Raw genomic sequence first — 27548 nt, 5'->3', positions numbered from 1 at the left:
TGTGCACAAAGAACTGTCCCATCCTATCCATGTACTACATCTCCATATTCTTCACACTTCAGGATGGTGTGAGGACGAATCTGAAGCTTGAATGGAGAAGTATCTTAGTGAGTTTAGATGAAATGTCTCCCCTTCTGTCCCCTGCTCTGTAAGAGCGTCTGAACTACTGGGGCAGTATGTGATTGTGTGTCCAAACGTGACTCCTGACATGTCTCTAGGTTTCTTCCAGACAGCCTGGTGGTTCCATAGCTCCCCTCGAGAAAGATTCCCTATAAGCCAGGCTAATGCCTACTCCTGCAGCCTATTGGCTCGCAGTTCTTAAGTCGGATGGATGAGTTTTTAAGTTCTTGACCTGCCTTACCCCTAAGTGGATGTACTTTGTGTGTTGGGTATGTAAGGGAGATGTAGTATCGTGCACTACCCATATGGGGGTCCACTGCCCTTCTAATGTACACCCCTAAAGGTTGTACCACTCTAGGTACTATCGTAGCGCATATAGGAAATTAGTCCTTGCCCCAAAACCATCTCCAGAGCGAGGTACCTGCAGATGATATCTCCGATGTTGTAACAAACATTACATACGTTATTATGTACTAGTCTGAACCTTTTTTTCCTGTGTTGCTCTGTTTTATCCCTGTTCCTCCACATTTGTCAACAGGAGCGCTGCACAAGTCTGCAGATAACAAGAACGTGTGTGTAACATAAAACCTGTTGTTTCTAGCAGAGACATTCTAAACAATTCCTTGGATATTAATTTCAAGTTTACCAGACTCGTAGGGCCCTCCACACCCAGGCTTGGATTCTTAGTGAGAGGCAAGAAATGTCACAGTGGAATCGATGAGATTATGTTTTCGGGCCAACAGATGTGGTACATTGTTGATAGGCTTTCTTGACCTGACAGAACCCTTCCACGGGCACAAATGAACTGATTCAGCAAAAACATGCACATCACGAGATGGGAGGCGAGGGTTTGCACTAGAGCCTTAGATGTGTTTTCTGTTGTTTAGCATAAGTGCTTGTGAAAGTATTAAAATGTGGGGTTGCTCATTCAGGGAGTAAGGTATGTTCATTCACATTTGCAAGTAGTAGAAAAGACCGGTTCTTCCAAGTCATGTGGCAAATGTTGCATGTTTTTGTCATTCCTGTTCATTTATTGGTACTGTGAGTTCCCGGAGGCTGCTACATATAAGTTATAACATAAATATATAGGCTTTTTTGATGTAATAATGACAGGTATCGTCTCTGAAACGCCTCAATATTTTGTCCATATCGAAACAGTGTTTTCGGTGTTTTCACCTGTGAAAAGTTTTTCTCCAGGTTGTATGATAATTTTCTGAAATTTCAAGATAACATATATTCTAATCAAAACCAGCCAAGATAGAAAATGCGTTCAGATTTGTTCATTCAAGTTTAACTTTAGCGTCGTGGATTGTGTCAAAAGTCGTGATGTTTAGGCAGTCGAGGAGCGTAAAACTTTGCAACCTTCGATGCCGTTTTTCTTACAAATCGCATAAGCTGGCAACAAAAGGTTTGCACATTATGAGCTAAAACGCTAAAACTTTCTTTTCTACATGTTTAGAATGGAGAGACCAGAGCCGTTCCCTGTGTCGCGAACATGCTACCAAGTCAGCTTGCAACATCTCTTGCCCCCTCTCCACGTCCTATCGGCGTCCAACTCCCCCCCCCCCACTCCAAAAAAAACTGCGCCATTTTAAGTAAAGCACGGCTGGTAAAAAGTTCGTTATATGCGCGGGGGGTAATGGAGTAACGGCAGTTCACCAGGCACGAATATTGCTTACTCCACGTATAAATAAGAATATACATGCGTTTGTTTCTAAATTTGGCCCAGCACGTTGGCATGCAGTGAGTGAAGCAGATTAGTACCAGGGAATTGCAAGCTTACTGGAAACATCTGGGCCCCCTGTGAGTGATTCGCGTTAACGTGTCACGCACATCTACGGCGCAGGTGGAAACACCCACAGGGCCACAGATAGTGCGGCTTGGTTACAGGAACGCGTCTAAAAAAGTGCTTGGCGCAAGAACACATTCTGGAAAACATTCGGGTGAAAGATGACACATAACTCTTTCATCTGCTTCTAGTGTTTCCACCCGGTAATGCCGTTATTGGACTGCGGGATCTTGGCATGAAGGCTTGGCGCTTTTCCCGCCGCTCGCAGCACTTTGGGACTTGTCACACGCAATCACTACTGTATCTCTCCTGCAGGAAGCTGCCAACGTCGTGAACAAAGGCAACACTTAGGAACTGGTGCAGCCTCTATCGCGGTGCCGGCCCTGCAGAGCGAAAACTGAAACGTAACGTCAGCATTCAACCGGGGGTGTCACCCGGGCCCCTGCACCCCTTTTGATGTGTGCCCAAGGTCAACGAACATTTGGGCATTATGAAAACTTCTGGGCCCCTCATCACATTCTGCTTTAGGGTCCATCATTTTGCGTTACGCCACTGTATGCCACTCAGTAGATGCCATTTTTCACATTTGTTAAATTGTTGTAGGAGCCATAGGTTTTAGTGGGTACCTACATCATGCTTGAAAGCCAATTGAGGGTAGCAGCATTCACTAATTAAGGGCCTGCATATTTTTGTTTAATGGTACTTTTCAGTGCTGTTTAAGTCCAGTGGAATGACCCTGGGAGAGAGAAACATCAACCACAGTGAAAGACTTAAAAGCAGTCATTTTGGAATGTTACTGGAATGGGAAAAAAACTATCCAGAAGTCCTCATGGGATCGCAGTGAAGTAATAAAACCACACCCCGAATTACACATTAAGTAATTGTGAAGGAATGCAAACAACACCTGGAGTACTAGTGACATCATTGTGAAATAGCTTGCTCCCATCCCCTAGTTGCCATTGTGTCATTTGTAGTAATCTGCTTCTATCCCCAAATTGTCATGGAGTCATAGTGGAGTAATCTGTTGCCATCCCCTAGTGTTCACGGAGTCATCATGGAATAATTTACCCTCATTCCCTGGTTGTCATGGAGTCATCTTGAAGTAATCTATCCCCATCCCCTAGTTGTCACAGAGGCATCACAGAGTAATCTGCTTCCATCCCCTAGTTGCCATGGAGTCATCATGAAGTAATCTGTTCCCATCCCCTAGTTGTCATGGAGTTATCACGAAGTAATCTGCTCTAATCCTTTTGTTGTCATGGAGTAATCCTGTAGTAGTTAAAGATAATCACACATTTTCAAAGGAAATCATCAGAAACACCATCCTGGAGTGGTTTCAGTCATGACACTGGAGTCATCTCATTTAAATATTTCGCCCTATACACATACTTTAGGATGGCCAGTCATGACTTCCCCAGATAACTACAGGAATAGCCCATCTGAAGTCATCAGATGACTTCAGAATGACTCCAGGAAGATCTTCCTTTTTGACTTGGGTCTCTCTGGTACCTCTGACACCGCTTGCTCCCAAGGTCTCAGGGTTTATGAAGGCAAGAATAGAAACAAAATGGCCATCAGAGCAACATTTACTTAATGTAGTTTACACTCGCAGCCCCTACTGTGGCCATCCTGCTTTAAATTGAAGTTTGGTACAGTGCTAATCCTTATGAAGTCATCTGGGGTCAAAGGGTATGCGTGACCCTTCTTCCATGCCCCAGGCCAATATAGGAATCCATTTCTAAAGGTTTTGGAGGCAGGTGGATGAATGGGTATTTACAACCTTGGCATTGGATTAGTGGCTTTTTGTCCAGTCACAGACTTTGTATTCACTTTCATGATATTTAGAATCAGAAATGCTGATCCCAGATGTACTTCTAGTTTACTTGTGCACAACTGTGTGTCAAATCGCTATCTGAGCGTGTGCTGCAAGTTTAAGTGGTAGTGCATATCAGAAAAAGGAGAATTAGGAGTCAAAGTAGAAAACGTTCTACTTTGCCTTGTTGAGGTCTTTGGGTCAACTAGTCTCCACTATATTGGATTTAGGTTGGTACAGGGTCACTGAGAGTTGATAAACTCTCTCAAACATGCCTTCTGTTGCTACAAAGTATGGGGTTTCTCGGAATGATCAGATTAAGCAGGTGCTTCCTGGCCCCACCTAGGACTTACCTGCGTCTGGTCCTCTGACCAGGCCAGGCCCCTTCAGGCCCCACTCCAGGGCATTTGAGGCTCCCTGTCTCCCTCTGGCTGCTGTCCACTGTCTCTCTCACTTTTGCTCCACTCTCTCTTTGGTATTTGAATTGCAGTTGTTTTTTCTTGTTTTTCTACCTCTGTAATTTCCTTGATTCTCTAAGTTTGCCCCCTATTGTCTCTGTTTTTCCTACTTCTCATCTCTTTGGTGCCGCTCGCCTCTCCACAACCTCTCTGCTTTCTGTGCCTTTGTTTTCTAGCTTCTTGATGCTTTACTGTCTGTGCTCGGTTTTCTCACTCTGACTGTGCTCTTTCTCGCTCCTTACTCACGCTGTCACTCTTGCCTTGCTCGTTTAAACTCTTGGTTCTTTCCTACTGTTCTCATTTTTTCAGCTCTTACTAAGCTCTAATTGGACGTTTTTGCTCTGTCGTCTCTTTTTGGTACCATTAATGCTGGTTTCACACCTTTTTCTGTGCCTTGTTTGCTCTTCTCTCCCCTCTTTTTGGACCCCTGCACTCTCTTTAACTTTCCCACTTGTCACGCTCTCCTGTTTCTTAGGTTTTCTCCTGCGTCTACCCACAAGTTCTCCTACACTCTCCTATACCCATTACTCAACACACCCAGCATCCTTTTCACTCACAGCCATCCACACCAAACACCCATCGCAAGAGCTCCACACTGCCCTGCGACTGCCTCCTGTGGCGGCTCCTCCGCTATGGCAGAGGAGCGTCACCCCCATCCCCGCCAGCAGCAACAGCTGTGAATCCTTTGATTGGGGTGACGAGCGGAGGGAAGTGCACTGTGTACTCCCCTCAGAACGCATGTGTGTTTAGCCGGCCAAACACACATGCGCACAGGGCTCTCTCACAACACAGTTGCTGGGCTGGAGAGAGCCTGCACACGTTCCCAGTCTGCCTGCTTTGAGCAGCGTCAGGATTGGCCGCAGGGAAGGCTGGGAGCCTGTGCTTGCATTCAGCAGAGGAGCGGCACAGGAGCAGTGGTAAGTTTTTTAATAAAAAAAAAAGGTATTAATCCTCCCCCCTGCACACCGCCCTACCCCCAGTAATCCCCGCGAGCCGTGACTGACTGCCTCACCAAGCATGCAACTGAAGTTTGGGACATTTTGCATGAACACTCATCTGCTGTACCCCAAGCAAACTGGCTGACCCCATTGTGTAAACCTGATATCACCAAAACCATTTCTTCGGATTACAGGATCACCAGATAAGACAGACTACACAAACAGAAGGCGGAATCACCTTCGTTTTCAAAGACTCCACCAGATGCACCACCACACCCGGAGGAAACAGACAGCAACTTGGAGTATGTAACCCTCAAGCTCCACATTACCACCAACTTCACCCTGAGCAGCTCTCTCATGTAGGGATTACTCAGACCATGAAGCGACTTTGCCAGCACTATTGCAGAAATTGGTTGCACCCCTCATTCTTAATTCAAGCACTTTAATCATCCTCAGAAAACTTGATTTGCACCCAGAAGACCACACCAACCCAAATGCCACCACACACTTGAAGACCTGGGAAACCTCAGCCTCATGCAATCAGTGGATAGTCCCACTCACCGGAGGGACACCTATTGGCCCCAATAATTATCATCCTTAGTGATATCACAGTAAACAAGCCAACGGCGATCACATGGATCAACCATGCCCTCATCAGTTTCCTCATCCTCATCCTGCATCACCAAAGTTCCAATATCCCCAAACACATCCACTGATGAGACTGATACAAGGTCTCAGAAGAAGCATAGACCACAGAACTCATTCAAAACCACCCTGCCATCAGCAGCAGCTTCCAGGATGCCATCTCCAGTTTCTATAACTGGATCACTTCCTGCGCCAACACCCGAGCACCTTTGTGAAATCCCCCCAAAAAAGAACACAAGAACCAGACCGCAAGCAAACTTGTACATGCAGGAGTTCAAGATGACCAAACACCACTGCAAGCAACTGGAGTTCAGATGGAGGAGGAGACAGGACAGGAACCCCTTCAAATCCCCTGTCAAACATTACCACCAGCAGATCCAAGCCACCAAATGCTCCGCACGTGCAGACTGAATTGATGCAGTTTCCAGCATAGCGTAAGATTTCATCTCCTCTGCAGACAGCTCCACTAGCATCACTTCCTTACATGGCCTCTGCATCAAATGGTCCCAGTTTTTCTTTCACATGTTTACCAGCATATACAACAACTTGGATCTCCAACCAGACCCTGCCAAGCTCGCAACACTATTTCCCATTTCAACAACAGGAACCACACTGATAGCCTGACCAGCAGTCACCACACTACTCTTCGGACTCTTGCCCCACTATACCTTCGTCACAGGACTACAGTCCATTAGTTCAGTGCTCACCCGGATCCTGAATGTCTGCATCACAACTCCCACCTACCCGGATGCCTGGAAACATGCCACAGTGCTTCCTCTTCCCAAAAACCCTCTGTGAACCCAACACCTACAGACCCATCTTCCTCCTGCCCTACCCTTCCGAAGTCCCAGAGAGGTTGCTCAATAAGTGCCTAGCTGTCACCCCAGCGAAAACCATCCTTTTGATAGCCGGATGATTATATACAGAAGGGAACACAGTAGCCTTTATCCTACTGTCTCTCTCTGCAGCACTAAACACTGTATCCCACCCCATTGTCATCAAACCACCCCACAAAACTGGTATCCAAGGATACACACTCCCCTAGATATGCCAACTTGGCTTCATCCTGCTAGGATGCCCGCAACCTCTTCTATGGATCATCTCTCAGCCCAACCCTCATCAGCACTTATATGTCCCCACTCTCCAACATCATCCACACTCATAAAATCCACGTCCTATCCTGTGTCAACTACACACAGCTAATGCTCTCCCTCTCGGACAAGAAAGCTTATACCAGGACCATGTTCACCCCCTGCATGACCAATGTAACAGACTGGGTGAAAACTAACTGTCTCAAACATAACACAGAAACAACAAAAGTCATGATCTTTAGCAGAAAAACATAATTGTGGGGCTCTACCTGGTGGCCAGCAGAACTCGGTCCCAGTGCCCATGCCAAGAACCTCAGTATTGTCATAGACTATCAACTCACCATGAGCACCCAAGTCAATGCCGTCAGAGCCTCCTGCTTTCACACTCTGAAGATGGTGAAGAAGATTTTCAAATGGCTCCCAACCAGCGCATGCAGAACCAACATGTAAGCCCTCATCACCAGCAGACTGGACTGTAGAAACACAATCTATACCGGAATCAGCACACAACTGACCAGACACCTTCCAGTCAAACAGAACTCAGCAGTCAGGATCACATTTAACCTTCCAAAACACACTGCCATCACCCCACACCTCAGGGAGCCCCACTGGCTGGCCATACACAAATAAACTCTTTTTAAACTCCTCATACTCAATACAGGCCCAGCCTACCTCAAGAACTGCATCACTTTCCACAAACCCACCAGACACCTATGCACAGCCAAACTCCTTCTTGCGCACATCCTATGCCTACGCATAACCAGAGCAAGCCAGCTGGCTTTCTCGTATATCGCTCCTAGCCTGGAATGACCTGTTGCTGCACATAAGAGCGGACTCTTCACTTCTTGAGTACAGCAAAAGCTGAAATCATGGTTTTTTGAAAAGGCTCCACCAGCTTAGACCAAGGTTTGATCATGCTGATCCTACTTGGGTGCCAGGACACCCCCAGGTGATTGAGAGCTCTGCAAATACACATAGCATAACAATGTTTACTGCATATATAAGGCCACTGTTCCCATGAAATATAAATATTTATCTGTTCTTCTGAACTTAGTTAAACCTAAAACTACTTCATGTAAACGAATACATGTTTGTGATTATTTTTAGGCCTGCTGAATAGGTTAGTTACATTGTTTACAACTAAACTTAATAGTAAGCAGTAAATATAATTACCAAAAAATCTTGATACGTCAGTAAAGGGAGAGCCAGCTTCTAACTGGTTCTAATTTGCTGAAAGAAACCATTATTCATAAGACCCAACAGCATTTGTTAGATCTCGCTTGAACAGCAATTGAGATGTTCTGAGATTTTACTCAAGATATCTTTGTAAATCAAGGGTTTTGACTACTGGACCTCTACTTTTATGTTAACCAAAATGAACAGACCATCCTCAAGTGGTACTGTAATAAAAAGGAAAGACAAGAGAGTCAAATAAGGGAAAATCTGAAAGGATTGCTCCAACGGGAGTAGACAGAAGCATAATATGAAATCCCCCAGGATTCTAGGAGCACATTTGGGAGTTGAAATCATATTGCCAGGGAAGCTTACTATGCTGTGAATTTTAGGATTCCCGCACCTGTCACTTGGGTCGCTTCCTGTGGATCTTCTGAGACCCTGAGACCCTAGTCACTCATGAACTTACAGCTTGTTTTCTGTGTTCTTTTACTCATGGTTTGTAACCAGTCCCATTGCATTTGCCATCCCCTGGTTGTCTTCTCTCTTGTTCACTTGTTTTTTGCTGGACATTTCATCCCAAATCTCCTTACAGCTTGCTCCAGAAACAAATCCTTGTGTTCTCGCCTAACTTAATGAAAAAGATCTCCCAATCATTTGAGTAATAGTTTGTTGCACTCCTGTACGATTCAGCACGCCGGACCCCAAATTGAACATTTTAGTTACTCTCTTTCCGTTGCAGGCTTTTGACACCTCCTTGCCATTCTTAACATTAACATACAAACCAGGCTGTAAACATAGCAGGCAAAATTTGACAAAGCCCAGATGGAGTCCCACAAACAAATTTGAGGCCACTGAATTTTTCCATGATGATTGAGATCAGTCATCAATATCATTAGACCTTTTATCCCAAACCTCCTGATGCAGCTCCCCATGCCACCAGCTGTGACAGAGAAGCAAATCATGAAATTGACCAGCCTAAGAGTCTTTAGAAAGGTTTTTGACTTTAGAGTACTAACAATTTGGCCATATGTAAATAATGGTATCTGTAATCTGGCACTCTTAAATGGGTAGTAGGCAACATGCTGTGTTTATGCAACGCCTATAATAAACAAAATATTAGCTTCTTCTGTCAGCACTGTTGCTAGTGGTTAAACTGTTTTTACTATTGCGCCTTATAAGAAAGGAGGATGCTCTCCTGTTTTATGCACTTTTTATTGCACCAGTTGTAAAATAGGTGTGCAAAACGTTTGCATGAGTTATTTTCCAATAAATCTAAATCCTCCTATCTGTAATGCATCTTGAAGCTCAGAGGACGAACCCCGTTAGCGCCTTGAGATCCTCACGAGTGAGTAGTTGTACTTTATAAACCCAGGTTTGATTTATGTGAATACGTGATGCTTACTAAGTGCTCTGCAGAAGCCTCTTGGCCACAGTGGATAATATGACTACTGTACAAATTGTACTCTGTGCCTTCACTTTGGTATTGTGTGGCTGACTCAATTAAATATTGCAGAAAAATGGACATAGGGATACAGTTCAGTTACAAAGTTATTACACAGCGCAAACTAGGTAGATAAACATTGCAAAGCATTGCAAAACATAGCAACCAATTCCCTGTTACATTTTGTATGGGAACTCAAACACTTTTAAACCTGACAAATCTAATCCAGCTACTTTAAGTAAGAATTATATATACCTACACTAACTGTGTACCCCATCAATGTTCTAGGATAAGAGTCTAATGGCAAATTTGTCTGGCTTGTTCTGAGATTTTCGCTGTGAAGATGCTTATCTTCTTGCATGAGCAGCCTCCCTGGAACACCACTAGTCAGAAGAGGTTTTTGTTGAAATCTAAGTAGCACTTACACCATGTCAATCGATACTTTTACAGTCTAGATTGTCAGCCTACAATTTCCTACCATGCCAAGGAGTGAGTATTCTCTCTTCACACTCTGAAATGTGGTGCTCCATGATCCCAGTAACACTATTTCTTGTTCATCACAGTGGAGCACCCTGCAAATCTCCCTTACTGCAATCTAACACAACTGTACTCCAAGCAAGGGGTTTTGCACCCTCCAGGAGCTCACAGCGGGCTATGAACACTGTCTTGCTAGCTTATTGTGTGTTCCACGGTATGGTTTCTCGAAATGATGACGGAGATCTCAGCAAAAGGTTTTGATTAGGGTAATCATATAGGCCATAGCAAACAATTATAATTCAAAATCAAAGAGCTAAAAACCAAAAGGGAGCAGGCGTTCAGCATTGTCTGATATAACCAGGTGATGGACCCAGCATTCAACTGGGTTTAAAAGCTTCAACATGCTATAGGCAAAAATTTGTAAATGCTTTGCCTGTTAAAAGCAAATGGTCAAATGGCGGTCTGATATATTGAGCACCTCCAAGTAAATTTTGTGCTTTTTCCTACACGTGACAAAATGCAACATGATTGACTTTCTTCAACATATGTCTTTTTCCACTCTAGGGCAGAAGATATAAAAGAAAAGGGAAGCCTGGACGTGACAATGGTCCAACACCCATGAACAGTCCTGCTGAGAGTGCACTTGCCGTTCCTCAGATCACTTATGACCACATTGAGGAAAAAGAAGAAAAAAAGGACCTTGCATTCTTCATAGATGAGCCAGCAGGTAACGTGATCTATTTTGTGATCGCCCTATATTTGCCTCTGGTATCATAGCTCACTGCATTTTGTCCCTCGGCTAGCAGAATTCCTAGCTGTAGGAATTCTACAGCATCATGAAGGAAATGTCTTGAGGACAACAGATTAAATGTATTCATACTCAATGTATTTTAAGCTTGAAAAACGATTGCTTAGTTGTATTACATATATCCAAATGTATTGCACAGAAAGTGGCACAGGTACCCAAGAACTACAGATGCGATGTTTTCTCTGTAGCTAAGTTAGTTTTTCCTAGGAGATTCTTTCTGGCATCTTTTCAGAAAATAACCTAATGTTAAACATCTTCTTTAATATGCTGTAAACTTTCAACAGCATTTAATAAAATCTGAACATATTTCTTGAAGGTGCACCAGCATTCAGCAGCTTGAACAGGGGCAGCTCCTCCGCAGTGGGGGAGAGGCATCACCCACCCCCAGCTAAGAGCCAGCAGATGAAAATTAAAACAATAGCTTACTATTGTTTTATTTTTCTTCTGCTGGCTCAGCCAGAAGTGCAGGAAGCAGCGAGGCTGGGCCAGGGGAGCTGGAGGGGTGGAGGAGAGAGTGCACCTAAGTGCGCATGTGTGTTTGGCTGGCCGTCGCAGGCTGACCAAACACACATGCGCACTTAGGGTTCTCCAATAGCCGAGCTGGAGAAACTGTACAGACCCCAGGTTTGTCTCTGAGTGGTAGTCCACGCCACTCAGACCAATCCTGATGCTGCTTTCATGCTATGTTTAGCATGAAGGCAGCGCCAGGATTGCTGGGAAGCCTGTGCTGGTGTCCCATTGAATGCTGGGACACCACATCGAGGGACGAGGAGCAAAGAGCCAGGCAGCAGGAGATGGCGTAATCGTGATGAGAGGTAAGTTTATTTTATTTTTTATTTTCACTCCCTCTCTGTCTCTGTCTCCGTCCCCCTCACCCCTCCCCTTGAGATTTGTGGCTGCCGCCGCTAAACTCAAAATCTAATTTCTGACACATCTGTCATTTCTTATTCAGCAAAAAAGTGCCTCAAAAAGCATTTCAATGTGCTCTAGTGTTGCACTTTACATGTCACTAGACTCTCTCGCTCCTCCGTATGGGAGTATCTATTCGATGTTCATCTGCTGAGATGAACTGCTGAACCTGACCTTCACTAGGAAAATATTTACTGTAATTCTCAACATAATTTACTAACCCAATCATGTGAGTTGCGTACTACACCAAACAGGTCCCAAAGGACAAGGATTGATGACTCACCATATTCTCAGTCGGAAGATGTTCTTGGCTTAGGCCCAAAAACTGTTTTAATTCTAAGATAATTAAAGACTAATGGACGTGTACCTATTTGGTTTTTTTCTTCTTTTACTTTAGTGTCTCTTCGTCTGCTTTTACTTGAGATGATCAATAATTTGTACATTTGTTCATTGCTTGAGGCCTTTTTAGCATGGTGGATTTACCTTAGAGTATTTTGTAACTATGATGCCTAAAGGGCATCCTTCAGAACTATATACACTCCACTGATAAAGCATCGGTTAAATATGTTAAGAAATTGCGGGTCAAAATGCCAATTTGTTTATTGACAAGCAGAAAAGGGACCATAAAGCTGCAAAGAACGATTTAGGGCTGAAAATTCTGGATTTCAATACTTAAAATGTTAAGTGGTGATTGAATTAGCAGTTTAAAACCCAAAACTTTGTGACATGCGATGTGAGTACTGATCACATGAGCCAATGCACACAAATTTAAAGCACCCTTCAAGCTGTAATTTTGCTGTGAAATGGACTGTGCTTCAAGCAAAGGATAACCATTTGTGTAGCTGGAGACATGCAGACAACAAGTTATTGGTGGATTTGTTTTGTGGACGATCTTCAACACATTATGACCTGACAGAATATTGCGCTAATACTTTGCTCCCTTGTCAAAGCAGATCTGAAGCCCGCTGGCTTCTATGATACACATCCTCCCATGCCTTAATGCTGGTGCATAGTCATGTCCTGAGGCAGAGGCATATCTGCGAGATGCAAACTCAAATAATACCACAATTTTATATGCAATTAGTATTCATTATTTCTTTTACTTCCTTAATTTTTGTGGTTAATCTTTTAATTATTGTGATCATGTTTTATATAATGTACAAATATAGGTAATATTTATATTAAACATGGTAATGAGGATATAGTACCCTCTGACATATGTTATAAGTGTATTGCAGGTCACAGAGGAGGTCTATAGAGAGACAAAGCTGAGTTCCTTTATAAGGTCATGGAACTCCGAGATGACTTGCAATATCCTTATCATGCACACCAGGGTTTTTTGTCCCCTATAATAGATATTCACACTATCACCTTTCCCACAAACCACTTAAAACCTTGGTGTGTTGCTCTTTCATATGAACGAGTGAGAATGTTTGCAAGCATGAAAAATGAAAAAACAAAAATAAAACCTCCAGTGCAAAATGAAACACATTAAAAATCTGTTAGATATTTGTTGCAAACAGATATTAGGAACAGTTCAATGCATGTCAGTTTTTCTTTAAAATAAACGCTGCTGAAGCATGGAATGTGTAGAAACATGAAGAAAGATTCATTCGAGCTTTTCTCAATCTAAGGAGTGCAAAAAATAAACATATTCTCTCTGCTTGCCATTGTAAGCTATTAAAATGGAGCAGAAGAAAGAAAAGCAACATCCCGTTTGTTGCTTTACACAGCTGCTTCAGTTATGCTCCATTGCCTGACCTGCCTTTCACCTCGGCTGCCGGCCCTGGCAGCAGGAACTATGACGTCAGAACTTGACTGTACTAACTTCTAATAGTCAAGTTCTGACCTCCTTGTTTTATAATCAGCTACTTGGTATGTTACAAGTTGCAGCAGAATCTCTCTCTCTCGCTCTCTCGCTCTCTCGCTCTCTTGCTCTCTGTCTCTCTCTGTCTCTCTTTCTCTCTCTCTACCTCCCTCGTAGTTAGGGCAGTGTTTCCATGGAAAAAGTGTTTTTTGACTTGCCTATATCTTTGGTGCTGTTTGACGAATCTTCACGAAAATGTCCCTAAAAAAAAAGTGTGCCTGTGATTCTTGTTGCACATGGAAAGTTTTGGGGTGATGCGTCAAGATGGGACAGAGAAAAAGGGGGGGGATCAAGAAAGTTGTGTTTCCCATGTTAATTTCTTATAAACTCTTTAGCTCTGCCTGCAGCCTGAGCCGCTGGATGGAATTACACCAAACTTGGTCCGCAGAAGGCCCTTTTTTATTTGGTGTAACTCCGTTCAGTAGTGTAGGAGAAATTAAGGAAAATCTAAATTTGTAAATCTAGGGTTGTGAATATTTGTGAATATTTGCAAATGCACACACAAATAGAAGCACAGTATTTGGCTAGTCACAACCTGAACAGAAAGTTGTGGCTGCCATTTTAAGGTCCTGGGACATGGGTCCAGGGCCCGAAAAACAAAATGAAAAGTAGCATAAGGGGTCAGGGTGGAGGTACCCTGACCCCAGGGGTGTGATATAGGGGTGTTTGAGGGTCAAATTATGGGTTTAAATTGATTTTTCTTCACCATGCGCAATACTCACGAATATTCAAGAATATTTGTGAATAAGCAAAAAAAAATTGAAACAATTCACTGACTCATTCATACACTAATTCATTCACTCAGACATGCACTCAGAGACTCATGCACCCACTCACATGCCCACTCAGACACTCATGCACCCACTCAGACCCACTCATAGACTCACCCACTTTCAGACTCTTTCAGACACTCACACACCCACTCATGGATCCACTGACAGTGACAGGCCCTGTGGCTAACCCCTACTGCGCACGGCCAAAGGCCTTTTGGGGCAAGGGGTTGGGTGGTTATAAGGGCTTGGCTGCAAGGCGCTGCTGCCAACCCCACGCGCGCACGGCCTTTGGACATGCACGGCGTTGGTTGGATTAACGTATAGTAATTAAATTAACTTTATGTTAGAAAACCATTATAATTCACTGAATAAGCCAAAGGTTACAAGAACGTTATAGTTAGGTTCTGAATTTACTAGTATAAAACCATGGAAACTCAACAGTTATAGTTAGTTATTTCAAGTAACTATAACTCGAGCCCTAAGGTAATTATAACTTGCGCCTTCGCCATGCATAGCTAATTACTCCATATATTATATCATTGAGGACACTTTCTATGGCATCTTTGATATTATCACTGCAACATTTGTAATAAAATTCTTGATGAGAAAACTGTGCATGGGGAGGGCCCAAGTATAGTTACCTTAGGGCCCGAATTATAGTTACTTGAAATAACTCTAACTACAACTGCTGAATTTCTATGGTTTTGTACCAGTAAATTCAAAACCTAACTATAGCGTCCGTGTAACCTTTGGTTTTTGGTTATATATATTAATAATAGATCAATTTATTTAAAAAAAAATGTTATGTTATTTGTTTTATAGTAAATTCTTCACATATAAATTGTGCTCCTGAATCTGTTGGAGATTGATTTACAGCCAGTGTCTGCAAATAGTGGATTTGATCTTGGGAGCAGACTCCCCAGGTGTTTAACATTACCCATCCTTTCATCTGGTCCATGTTTATGTTTGGTAAGTTTGTGAATGGGTGGTCCTATTGAATGGCATAGTGGGCAATGCAAGTTCCCCTGATCTGCGGCTGTGTGGTAAGTGTAAGGGATGGCTGAGGGCCGTACTTATAGGGTCTGTTATCCCACTCATGTGTTGTGATATAGAGTCTGTATTTTAAGGACAGCTCCAGTACGCGATAAACCAAAGGCAGTAATGAGTCTTGCAACCTTCCTCCATTATCCTGTCTGCATCAGTGAGCCATAGCTTGAGGTTCCATAATCCTTGTGACGTTGTTAAAATAGTCTATTTGAGGAATAGATACATTTCTAGAACTTTCTAGAATTTAATAGTAATTAAAACGTTTCCAGAGAGAGAAAGATTGTTGCCCCACATGGATATAACAGAACTTGAATACCTTCAACTGCAATGTATCCATTGAATCCATCAGGTATTACACTGTGCTCAGACGTGCATATGAAACACCTGGCTAAGAGCATGCTGAGAATCTTAGATTTCTTAAACTCAATTATTTGATGGACTGGCAGCCAGATGGAGGATCTCCAGGCTGAGGATCACATGGTATGTTTAGGTCCAACACAGTAGCCAAGTGATAGAGCTGTGTTCTTGCTGGAGGCAGCTCAGCTGATAATCAGCAATACCTAAACAGAAGACAATTCAGGACAGTATAAGTCACTGTTATCCACTGTGGGTAAGCCAGGGAAAGGAATCTTCTGAGGGTTTGCAAACCTAAATTACCAGCTTCAGTGGTCTTTGAAATGTTAGTGCCTGGTGCAAGTTCTTTGTCCATAATCACTCTAGAATTTTGAACTTGTGTGTTTAGTTGAAGACCGATCCCAAGATCTTTAGGCCATCATGAATGCTGTTTTGAGTGCCTCACATTTAGTGTGCACCTAGTATGCTGTGATTCACAGACTGCCCCCAACCTCAGTGTCACACACACACAATATGTGTGGACTGGATATGTGTGTGTTTTGTTTCTAGCTAAATGCGTAGACAGAAGAGGCGACAGGGGATCAGAGGATGGTGTATTTGAAGTGTGTATTGTAGATTAGAGGCAGGGAACTTATGTTACTTCTAAATAAGATGCCGTTTTTATTAACCCAGCCATTGTCTGTAAAACATAAATGGGCTTGTTGATGTTTTAAATATTGAACAGGCCATTGCCACTTGAACATAATCAGTCTAACACATCCTATATGTTTTGCTCACTGACTTAAGATTTGAGAACAAAGATATGTTGGAGTAAAATTAAGTAAAACAATATAAGAAACTTCAAGGACAGGACTGCCTACTTGCAATGTGACCACTTTATGGAAGACTGAAAAAAGCTAAAATTCTTCATCAAGCTTGCATCAAGTAAAGGAACGTGGAACACCAGTAAAAGGCAAGTGATTTGTGAAGATTAAAACAAGAAACAACATTAAATTAAAAAATAGCAGATAGTGACAGAGTACAATCAGTAAATAAAGACCTACAAATAGTAGGTCCCTGCCGACAAGAGGAGGCACTGCATCAGAAAGTTGGAGAGGGCCAGAGGCTAGAAGGAGATCCAAGCAAACCTAATCTGTGAAATTCTTCTAGAACATGAAGCAAGGTTATTGGACTGATCTATTTTCGCTATTTTAAACCCCTCAACTATGCATGGTCAATAGCTCTATCTCACACATGGCAATGGAGTGGCAAACGTCCCCATAAGCTTCTCAGGTTCTATTGCTAGGAGTTAGCCAGTTAAATGTTGAATGTTGTTTAACTCATTTGGGTGAGCGCTTAGGAGCTGGATCCCCTTCATAATACTGGAAAGTAAGAAAGTCTCATGAAGAGGCATGAAGGCTGCTGTAGACCAAGGCCCATTTCAACAGTATAGAGGCAGTGTGAGCTGCAAACTTAGCACTTCATGCACATTTTCAAAAGTATTTGTTTATTCAGCGCTGCAATGTGTCATGTCATGCACAAAAACTGTCATTCGGTAAGATTTGCAAAAATCCTGCTTTATTGGATGGACAGGATTCCCTTTGCAAATCCTACTGAATGACTGTGAATTCAGAGATGGAGTACTGTGACAAACAGCAGACCTCCATTCCTCAATTTGCATTTGCAAGGTGCCCATTTTTCAGCTCTGTCCCTATAAGACATAAGGACTGCATTGTTAAACAAAAAAAGAAGCATGATTCAAGTGTATATTGGACTGAACCACTGTTACCTCCCAACAATGTCCATATCCTACATTTACAAAGTGGCAGCTGCCCCTCATGGACAAGCAGACTACTAACAATCAAATGGATCCCCACCCCCTTTGGGATGTCAGGATTTGATCAACGGTTTGTGACCACAATTGGAGTTAAAATCCAATTTTACTTTAGATTGCAAAGGAAGGTGGATGCAAAATTCACATCCCCTTTTGCGGACAATTCGAAATTGGTCGCCATGTGTGCATCGTGAGCAAACAGAAACATTTGTGACTCATTCTGTATGTCATAATGTACCTTTATTACATTACCAGCCCGTACAGATTTTGCAAAGGAAAAACCTTTTATATATAAGGCTCTTGGGTCTTTCTGGGAGTATAAACTGTAAATGTGTTGGGACCCCCAGTGAGTCCCTTCGTATTTTTCTTGTATTTTACACATTGTCTGTAATGTTGTGTACCAGATCTTGCACCTGTCACTCATTTGTGGGCAAGGGGGACTGATTATTTATTCCTCATTCTAATTGGCTCTGTTGTATTATGATGATGTACTGTGGCATTTTGTCGTTATGTATTGTTACAGCGTCCTTTAAGTTCATAAATCAGGTATAATGTTTTAGCTTATGTGTAATACATTTTTATGTGAATGACTATAGGCAAGAATTCTCAAAAAGATGATTATGATATTTGTCATAAAACATGGGCTCACCTTCTCAAGATCGCCCTGTGGAACAGTACAAACCCAGCATCTTACCTCTCGAGGCAGAATGGGGCATTTCAGAATCCTGTTTCTTCGTGTCCCCACCATCAAAGACACTGGCCAATAACAAGCTTTGTTTTCACATACATGGCCAAGCAGTGCAGCCCTGTAGACATTATACGGTAGAGTGATAAGCCTACCACCTGTCAGCAGGCATCCCAGGGACCGTACCCATGTTTTGGAGACAGGCTCCCTGGTGTCTGCAAGGCTATATAGCCTATTCTTACAGGCACAAGGGAGCCTGTCTGCAGCACATGGGTATGTAATGGTGCATTGTACTACTTCACCCTCTGGATGGCAGGCCTTTTAGCTCTGGCTCAATAGTTAGGAAGGGGAATCATGTAGAATGCAGTGTTGCCTCCTTTATGCTGCTTATTTTTGTTCATTTTTATTATCCACAAATATTGTGATATTTGGTACCATTTGTGTCCACAGTCTTTATTTGTGTGGCTTCAAATAATGTCTTATAAAGTACTAGTCCAGTGGCAAAAGAATGAGGGGGAATTCCTAGAAATGACCTGCAGTCTCTGGCAGGTAATGTCTATTCCTAGCTTGTATCTCTTTCTGGTACGTTTGGGAGAGTTTCCTTCCTGGTACACCATTTTTCCCTCTTCGGGCTGTAAGGTGGTGTACCTATGCTGCCTGTGGGTTGTTTGAAATATACCAGATACAACCAGGAGTGGCCTGGCACACAGCCGTTTTCTGGGCAAATCCCATGAGGTTTCTGACTTTCTCAACCAAATCGTGGGAATGGGAGGGTGCTTGGTGATAATTTTGTCTTGATTTATTTAGAAACTACACTCTCGCAAATTAACCTGCTTTGCTTCAAGCAATGCAGCCATGTAGGCCTTCTACAGAAGAGCAACAACCCTACCACCTGTCATTAGACACCCAAGGGACCAGGCGCATGGGCATCTTAGGCTCTGTACTGCCAAACACGAGAAACAAAAAACCCACAATTCCGTAAACACTCAAGCTAACTAAGAGAAAATAAGCAATGTACAAACAAAAAATTACAAGTGAGCCAGAGATGGCCAGCAGCATAAGCTCAATTTATTTATTTGGCAACTTGAGCAAGAACATCTGGCTCATAAATAGAATGTTTGGCAACAGAAAGTCGGGCATCTTGAACCAATAAAAGGAAGTGGAAAAAACAAAAGACAGTTGAACACAACAAAATAAAGTACTGAAGCGAGCTTATGAAGACCATGTGCCCAAATCATCGCACAACGTCTCCCAGACATACAAAGTATGTTTGGGTGAGAAACAAAGGCAAATAAGAAAGGGCATTTACAGATTGTCAAAACAGAGAACAAACTGTGCTTATCACTCTTAACAGTTCAATAAAATAAAACTCTTATCCTCGCTGGAGGGAGAATGTGCAGTTTGATGCTCTTTGGCTTGTACTGGATACAGCTTCTCATAGGTATTTGAGTACTTTGTGTGTGTAGGAAACAGAGTAGCATCCCACTCTCTGTTATCTTTGTAGGTGCAGTCTCTGCTAATGATTGAGAAGCCTGCCAGGCTTTGATAGGATAATGTTAGTAAAAGGAAAGGTCATTGGACAAGGAGCAGTATTAAGTACGAGATTACTGTACTGAAAGAAGTACAAAAAAGTAGTTCGGCCCCTCATGATTTCCTTTTTGCATGTTGATAATACGATCAAACTGGTGTAGTTGTGCTTGTCCTCCCAAAATAATGCACACCTTTCTAGCTACACTGCAGCCCTACCAAGACAGAGGCCAGCTTGCTTTGAGGCTGCCTCAACATTACAATGGGCAAGGAAATGCACCCACCAAATGAAGCAACTAAACCTCAACCATTTGACCTTTCCACTCTGAGTAATTGGCTGCTTTTGCTCTTGCCAAAGATGGATGCACATTTAAACAGAACAACTTTATTTGTCCAGGATCCACAGACACCTTGTAAGCAGATATTAGTAACTCAGGAGCACATTTCAGAGTACTGTAACTCTCAATTACTACACGGTTACACCAGCTATGAACTAGAGTCAGTTTTAACTTGAAGGTTATAAACTGGATTGGTAAGTCTCCATGACATGCTCCCTTGCTCAGAAATGTAAAAATATGCTACAATCTTAAGGCAACAACAATGTGAAACGAAGCTACAGAAAAGCTGCTGGAAAAGGTAATTTGCTATCTGGGCACCAAGAAATGGAACATCTCTTACTAAGCCTCACAAATTCAGAAAAGACACATGCTTTAACAGACTCATTCAAATCCACCGCTTTGTTTGCTTTCTGGACTAATATGTTTGTGGGAGGTTTTGTGAACTTATAAGAATACACCTCTACCTGAATAAATGGTAAGACAATATGATGTTTAATAATCCTGTGTTCGGCTTTATCAAAATGTAATTTTTGCTCACACAATGATGAGTTTGCACTTTCAGTGTATTCTTATGAGAAGATTTCATAGTTAAACCCTTGAATTTGGGGGTGAGCTACGAGACCTTTCAGGTGTTACTAGTGATGCTGTCTGATTTCTTGACTGATTTTGCTGCTCATTGAAACTTAGAATAATTCTCGATTTTGCTTATCTTTTTGTAATGCTCTATAACTGAGTGACTATGGCAATTTACATTTTATGATTACTGCATTGTACACTCTGAGGTTGTAATTAATATCTCTACATTTTTCATTTTGCCCTAGAACCCACTTATTGACTCTGTCCTTAATTAACTGTATTTTGATAAGCTGATTGGTGCCTAATCTTGGGCCACATTGCCTAATGTAGTTGAGCCCTTAGCCAGAAGCATATTTTTAGGGGGGCATGCCCTCAGCAATGACCAAACATTGAAAGGTACTGTATGCAAAGTTTTAAAGAACAGAGTGCTTTTTGGCGTTTTTGAAATTATTGGATTGATTAGATGTACTACTAAATATCGACCTGTAGAATATCGTGGTACAAGAATATCAAGGGCAGAACATTGTAAGGTAAGTGCATATAGGGAAGTATGGATCTGGTAGTCCTAACTCCACATATGCATGTTATATATAAATCTATATACATACATACATACTGTATGGAGGTTGCCAATAGGTAGTTGTAGTTAGGACCCATTTTCCACTGAAAAGCCGTTTTTTGACTTGCCTATATCTTTGGCGCCGGTTGATGAATCGTCATGAAATTTAAAAAAACATGTGACGCTCACTTCTTTGCTGTCTGTAAAGTTTCAGAGTGAACTGTCAAGCAGGGGCTGAGAAAAAGTGTGGGAGGGGTCCCAAAATGCATTTTCCCCATTTTAATTTCTATAGGGATTTTGAACACAACTACAGCCGGGACTGCTAGACGGATTTACACCATATTTGGCAAAAAGCTAGCTCTTGGTCCAGAAAGCGTCCTTTTTGGTGTAAATCTGTTCAGTAGTTTTCTAGTTATCAAATCAAAACCAAATTTGTATATATAGGGACGGGGATCCTCCTCGGATCCTCTGTGGATTCAAGGAACAGCAAGGCTCTGATTGACTGACCGCAACCTAACAGAAAAGTTGCAGCCTCCATTTTGTTTCTCGCATTGCCTGGGGGGAGGGGGGGTGGGGGGGGTTACAGTGTAAAACACACAAGGGGTCAAAATACAGGCATCTTGACACCATAGAACACATGGAGTGGTCATGGGCAAAATATTGCCTTTTTTTTCTCCGGCCAATCCTCGGATCCTTCTCAAATACATGGGAAAAGCAAGGCCCTGATTTGCTTCCCGCAACCTAACAGAAATATTAACGTGTGCATTTACAAAAACCATAGAAATTCACCGAAAAAAATCAAACGTTACAGGGACTTTTAGGCCCATATTTATACTTTTTTAGCGCCACATTTGCGTAGTTTTTTTACTCAAAATCGGCGCAAACTTAAAAAATACCATTGTACTTTTTAAGTTTGCGACGATTTTGCGTAAAAAAACTACGCAAATGCGGCACAAAAAAAGTATAAATATGGGCCTTATAGTTACTTTTGCCCATACAAAGCCATAGAAATTCAGCATTCATAGTGAGAAAGAAAATTTGATCTGCTTCACAAAGTGCGGCATTTCCTAATTCCACCTGACTTTGTAAGTGAAGTTTTATTTTAACTCGCCACTAATTAAAAAAAAATAAAAACATTACACAGAGCTTGGAGCATATCCAACAAGGACATCTTGGGAAAATAGTGGTGAACAGCGTGTTATAAAGATGTTAGGGCTGCAACAATGGTGAAAACTAAATAGAATTTAAATGTCATTCCCACAGGGGAAGCTGGTAAGGTCCTACATTGAATTTCTCTATAAGGTTGTGACAAAAGATGTACAGTTCAATTACATTTGATCAAAAGCACCAGACAAAACTGCATGGACTTGAAGCAGGCTTCGACATTGGCATACGCCCCTCGCAGTTACAGGGGCAGGTTGTGCGAAAGATGCTGTACAAAAGGAGACCTTTGTCACACAGCAACCAACAACACAGGTAGGCATGATAGAGGATAGGTGATTGTGTGAGCCTTGGATGGGTCCATCTGAGTCCTGTGGTGTGGTTGAGGACACCAGTTCCATCTTCATTTAGAGGAGCCATAAATGGGCAAGCAGCAGCTCTGCCTCTAAGGCTCTGAGTGGTGGTTTCATGGCTTGCATCTAGGATACTGCTATGTGCTAACCTCTGTCTTTGATGCTGCTTGCATGGTACCTTCCATTTGAAGACTACAGAGTCCCCCACTTTGGAAGTATTCTTTTTCACATGCAGTAGACTTCTTGCATAGAATCTTAAGAAGGCACGCTCTTGGTGTGTCTATCATTGCTTGAACAATTGTGAACTTTTCAAACTGGCAAATGTAGAAAGCATACTACAGGTCCAGATAAAAGACAAGCTTTATGTTAAGAAAGAGTTAAGAGACTGCCATATTTAAATGTGCACTAAAATACCAAATCACCTCCATCATAGAACATTAACTTCTCAGCAAATAGTATATACTTTCCAACTAGATCAGCAGACATTGCTGATGATCATTAAAAAGGGAAGGCATTAGCACTTCTCACAAAGAGCAAGTAGTAACAAACAATATGGGGTACCATTGTTAAGCAATTTGAGAAAAACTGTGTGAGTTATGTGACAGTGGTTTGACTTCAAAGATCACAATGCAAGGTGATTTTTTTAGATCTTACACTAGATCCATTTTAGAACATATGTGCAGATTTGTGCATTGAAACCACACCGGGCCAGCTGTATTGGGAAAAGCATGATAATCTGTACATTCCACTTAAAATCTCCAATCACCTTTTATCCACATGTATCTAGATCACATTTTGGGCCAGATGTACCAAAGGGTTTTATCCATTCTGTGTCTATGGGAAAATGTGTTAGTACATATGGGCCTTTGTTCCTTGAGGCTCTATGTAACTTTTTCTATTATCCTCCCATCTCCCAATCTGTCCCCACAGCCTCTCACCATCCCTGCCCCAGCTACCCCTTTCTGATTGCTGCTACATCTGTCTATTTTCTCCTTCCAGACTCTCCTGCTTTCACTTACATTTGCTATTTACTCTACTTTTTTCCTTCCCTTTTCTAGAACCATTTCTCTCTGTCTCTCTGTACTTTTCAGTATTCAGGCGGTCACTATGAGTCTGGTGGACGGAAAAGCCCGACCACCAAACTCCTGCGGTCAGGTTTCTGGCAGTTGGGCCGCCTTCCCGCAGGCCCCATTACGAGTTCCCAGCAGGGTCAGCTGGCAGAAACGTCCCAGCGTAGGGTAGGGTGTAGGGTGCACCAGCACCCATCGTGCTTTTCACTGTCTGCAATGCAGACAGTAAAAAGCCCGACAGGGCTGGCCATGGGGCCCCCTGCACTCCCCATGCCAAGAGCATGGGCTGTGCTGGGGCCCCCATGGAGCCCCCCTGCACTCCGTCTCTGCCAGTCTTTACATGGCAGTGGGCTGCGCTGCACACAGCGCTGCCCTGGCGGATTAGGACCGCCAGTACCGCCAGTCCCTCCTGTGGAGGTCCGACCGTGGTGCAACCGCAACGGTCGTAATGTGGCGGTCAGACCACTGCCAAACAGTGGGACCACCGCTCTGGCAGCGGTCAGACTGCCACTGCGACCCATTCTCTCCCTAGCCCTCTTCTTCATGTACCATGTATGGCAAGTGAAACTTTCTCATGGCTATGCATGGCCACAAGAAGCACTTGCCACCTTTCTTTTGCCACTCTGATTTTTGCTGTTCTTTAGTCCCAAAAGAACACCATCTTGAGGACCTTCTGAAATTGGAGAAGTCCCCTACAACCATGAAACAAAGAAGTTAGTGCACTGCGTGGCCACTATATCCCTGCAGATTGTTGTCCATTCTTGTTGGAGAGGACGTCAGGCTGCATGCATTGGGGGTTTTTAGCTGCTTTTAGACAGAGGACAATTTGTTGACGTCCAACTCACTATGTTCACAATGCAGTGACTTCAACGGTCATCCACAATACTGGTAAAAACGATTTGTTTTTGCAAAATTAAAGTCAGGACGCAAGGGAAATTCTTTCTTCAAATTTCAAGTTTCATTTTTTGTTTTCTAAAATTAAAGTCAGGATGCAAGGAAAATTCTTTCCTCAAATTTCGAGTTTGATTTTTTGCTGTATTGCGTGGCATGCTGTGTGTGATGATGGCACCACAAAACAAAGTGAAAGAGAACTGTGCTAATGTAATCTGCAGATATCCACAAATATCCTGCTATTCAGTGTTCCTACTCTTCTGGCAGTATTACCCCATTTATGTGGTTGGGCTATATCCCATGAAAGTACAGGCCACAAACGCAACAAGGAAACAAAGATTTTACAAACTGACCCATTCTAACAATGTGGGTAGCTGCTGTATTTTTGCCAGGGCTCAGTCACCACCAGGAAAACCTGCCAGACATAACATTTCTGAAAACAAAGCACCAGTGATAGTTTGGGGTGATGTTGCTTGTGCGGATCCCAGTACCTTTTCTTACACTGAATACCCTGCAAACACTAACTTTTTGGCTAAATCTGAGATGTTCCTCATATTTCTGTGAAGGAAAATTTCAGAATCTCTTATAATCCATAAAATTACTACCATTCTGTGTTCCCACACGTCTCCCTATAAAAACAGTATCCCAAATTTTCACCAACTATTCTGCATTTAGTACATTAATTACATAGGGCCTCATAGGAGCAAATTATTTCCATAAGTTAAAGATAAAGCAGAATTTCAAAGGAGTCAATAACTTTTAAAAAAAGCAGATTCATACTACACAGACTTGAGATTACAATATATAAAAATCAGAAAGTGTTAGTCGATGTTGTTTAGAGATATCTAGAGAGGTCAATTATAATACAAGTGCTTTCAGCCTCAGATGCTCCTATTATGGTTTCACCAATATTTGGTTTGAGTGGATGAATCCACAGCATGTTGGCCCTACCAGGGTTATCTAGGCTGTTATAAAGCAGCTTTTTGTGACATGGCAGGCTACAATGGATAATTTTAGATTCACACCCCTGCTAGTTAGTGTATTTGCAGCCCTTTGCAACAAGCATGTTAAATTAGCAAACTATCTGGGTCCTGCAAACAACACAACATAAAAATCTTTGGAGCAGCTACATTATTTCAGTAGGTGTTGAAGCAAGACTTTTAGTAATGCTTTAGTGGCACAGAAGTCAGCACTAGGTTATAATAAAGTTTCAAAATTCTTCATAGATTGAGATTGGAGTTTTTGTTTCCGAGGCCACATTGGCCATGGTGTTTGTGTAAATTTGTTGTTGTATAGATTGATTTAGGAATATTTGTATGTGGTTAATCACACTCCTCACGGGGTCCAAAGATCCCATCGACCTTGGTGAAAGCATTTTCGAATCCTGACCTGGAAGAGAAAATGCGTCATCAGAATCTGGTTGCAGAGGAACAGTTCTGGCCCATGAGGAGGGGAGAACCATATATTTTGGTTAGTGTTAAAAGTAGTTACAAAATCTGGTAGTGGACTGATGGTTATGTCCCTAGGAAGGGGTAGCTGTGATGCAAGGCCAGTCCTCCTCTCCCAGACTGAGGAACAGAAGGCAGCACAGCAAGGCAGGAGCAAAGCAGCGGTGCAGTAGCGTGGCAGTCCTTCAGCAGCACTTCAGTCCTTCTTCCTGGCAGAGTCTTCACAGGTCCAGAAGTGTACTGAGTTGGTGGTGTTCGAGGTCTAGTACTTATACCCATTTGAGGCTCTGAATTGGGGGATACTTCAAAGACAGGCGTTCAAAGTGTACGGAGGTCCTGCCCTTCCTGCTGTAGCTCAACACTCAGTACAGGGGGTTGTTCAGCTCTTTGTGTGGGGACAGGACACAGCCTATTCAGGTATATATGAGGCTGGGTCCAGCTCCTCCCATCCTCCCAGGATGGCCCATCAAGTCACACCTAAGCTCCCTCTTTGTATGGATGTCTAGAGGGAATACAGTAAGCCCAGCTGTCACCCTCCCTGGACAAGTGACCAGAGAGAGTCAACAGGCACTAAATTGCTAAAGTAAGAAAATGCCAACTTTCTAAAAGTGGAATTTGTGGAATTGCAATTTAATGTCCGACTTCACCATAAGATGTGATTTTAAATTGTTATTCAAGAGCCCCCAAACTTGAAAATGTTATCTCTTCTAGATTGTGATTTACACTTATAAGATGTAATAAGATAATTCCAATGTTATCTATGGGAGAAATAGGCCTTGCGGTAGTGAAAAACGACTTTTGGAGTTTTCACTACGAAGACATGTAAAACTTAAAAGTACCTGTAGTGCCTTATAAATACATTGTACCCTGCCCTCTTGGTTGTCACTACCTTAGGGGTTACTTGTATGTATCAAAATGGAAGGTCTGGCCCTGGCAAAAGGGATACTTTACCAGGTCAACATGGCAGTGTAAAACCACACATACAGGCTCTGAAATGGCAAGCCTGAGACATGGTTAAAGGGCTGCTTAAATGGGTGACTAAAGCAAACAAACACAAATGATGGACGGAATGCGGAACCAATCAAACATTCACCCCCCACTTACAGATCTGGGTTTAATCCATCAATTCTTTTGCTCACTATGCCACCCCAGTTTGGACCAGCCATATGCAAATCAGTCTTGACCCTGTTCGCCATGGGAACAGTCCAGCCCGAACTGCCAGGCCAGATCCTCCCTGGACCAGAAAGAAGCATTCTAGGACCGGTGTCTGGATATCACAGATCTGGGTTTAATTAATCAATTATTTTGCTCACTATGCCACCCCAGTTTCTGGGAATCGCCCTTTATCAGCCAGGCCAGCTTGAATCCAGTGGCATAGTGAGCCTGGGACCCACGTCTGAGGATACCCGGCGCACTTATGG

At 42.7% G+C, this 27548-nt stretch overlaps 1 protein-coding gene across 1 annotated transcript in view; it reads left to right on the top strand.

Annotated features, from left to right (window-relative positions):
- The window catches only part of LOC138287148 (potassium voltage-gated channel subfamily KQT member 1-like), a 750297-nt gene that overhangs the window by 575830 nt on the left and 146919 nt on the right, over positions 1-27548 (top strand). Inside the window, exon 10 of the mRNA XM_069227507.1 lies at positions 10513-10675. Within this exon, the coding sequence (XP_069083608.1) occupies positions 10513-10675 (163 nt within the window). The remainder of the gene's footprint in view (positions 1-10512; positions 10676-27548) is intronic.

The sequence above is a fragment of the Pleurodeles waltl genome, chromosome 4_1 (assembly GCF_031143425.1).
Source record: "Pleurodeles waltl isolate 20211129_DDA chromosome 4_1, aPleWal1.hap1.20221129, whole genome shotgun sequence".
Lineage (NCBI taxonomy): Eukaryota > Metazoa > Chordata > Amphibia > Caudata > Salamandridae > Pleurodeles > Pleurodeles waltl.
This window is presented reverse-complemented; position numbering and strand designations above follow the sequence as displayed.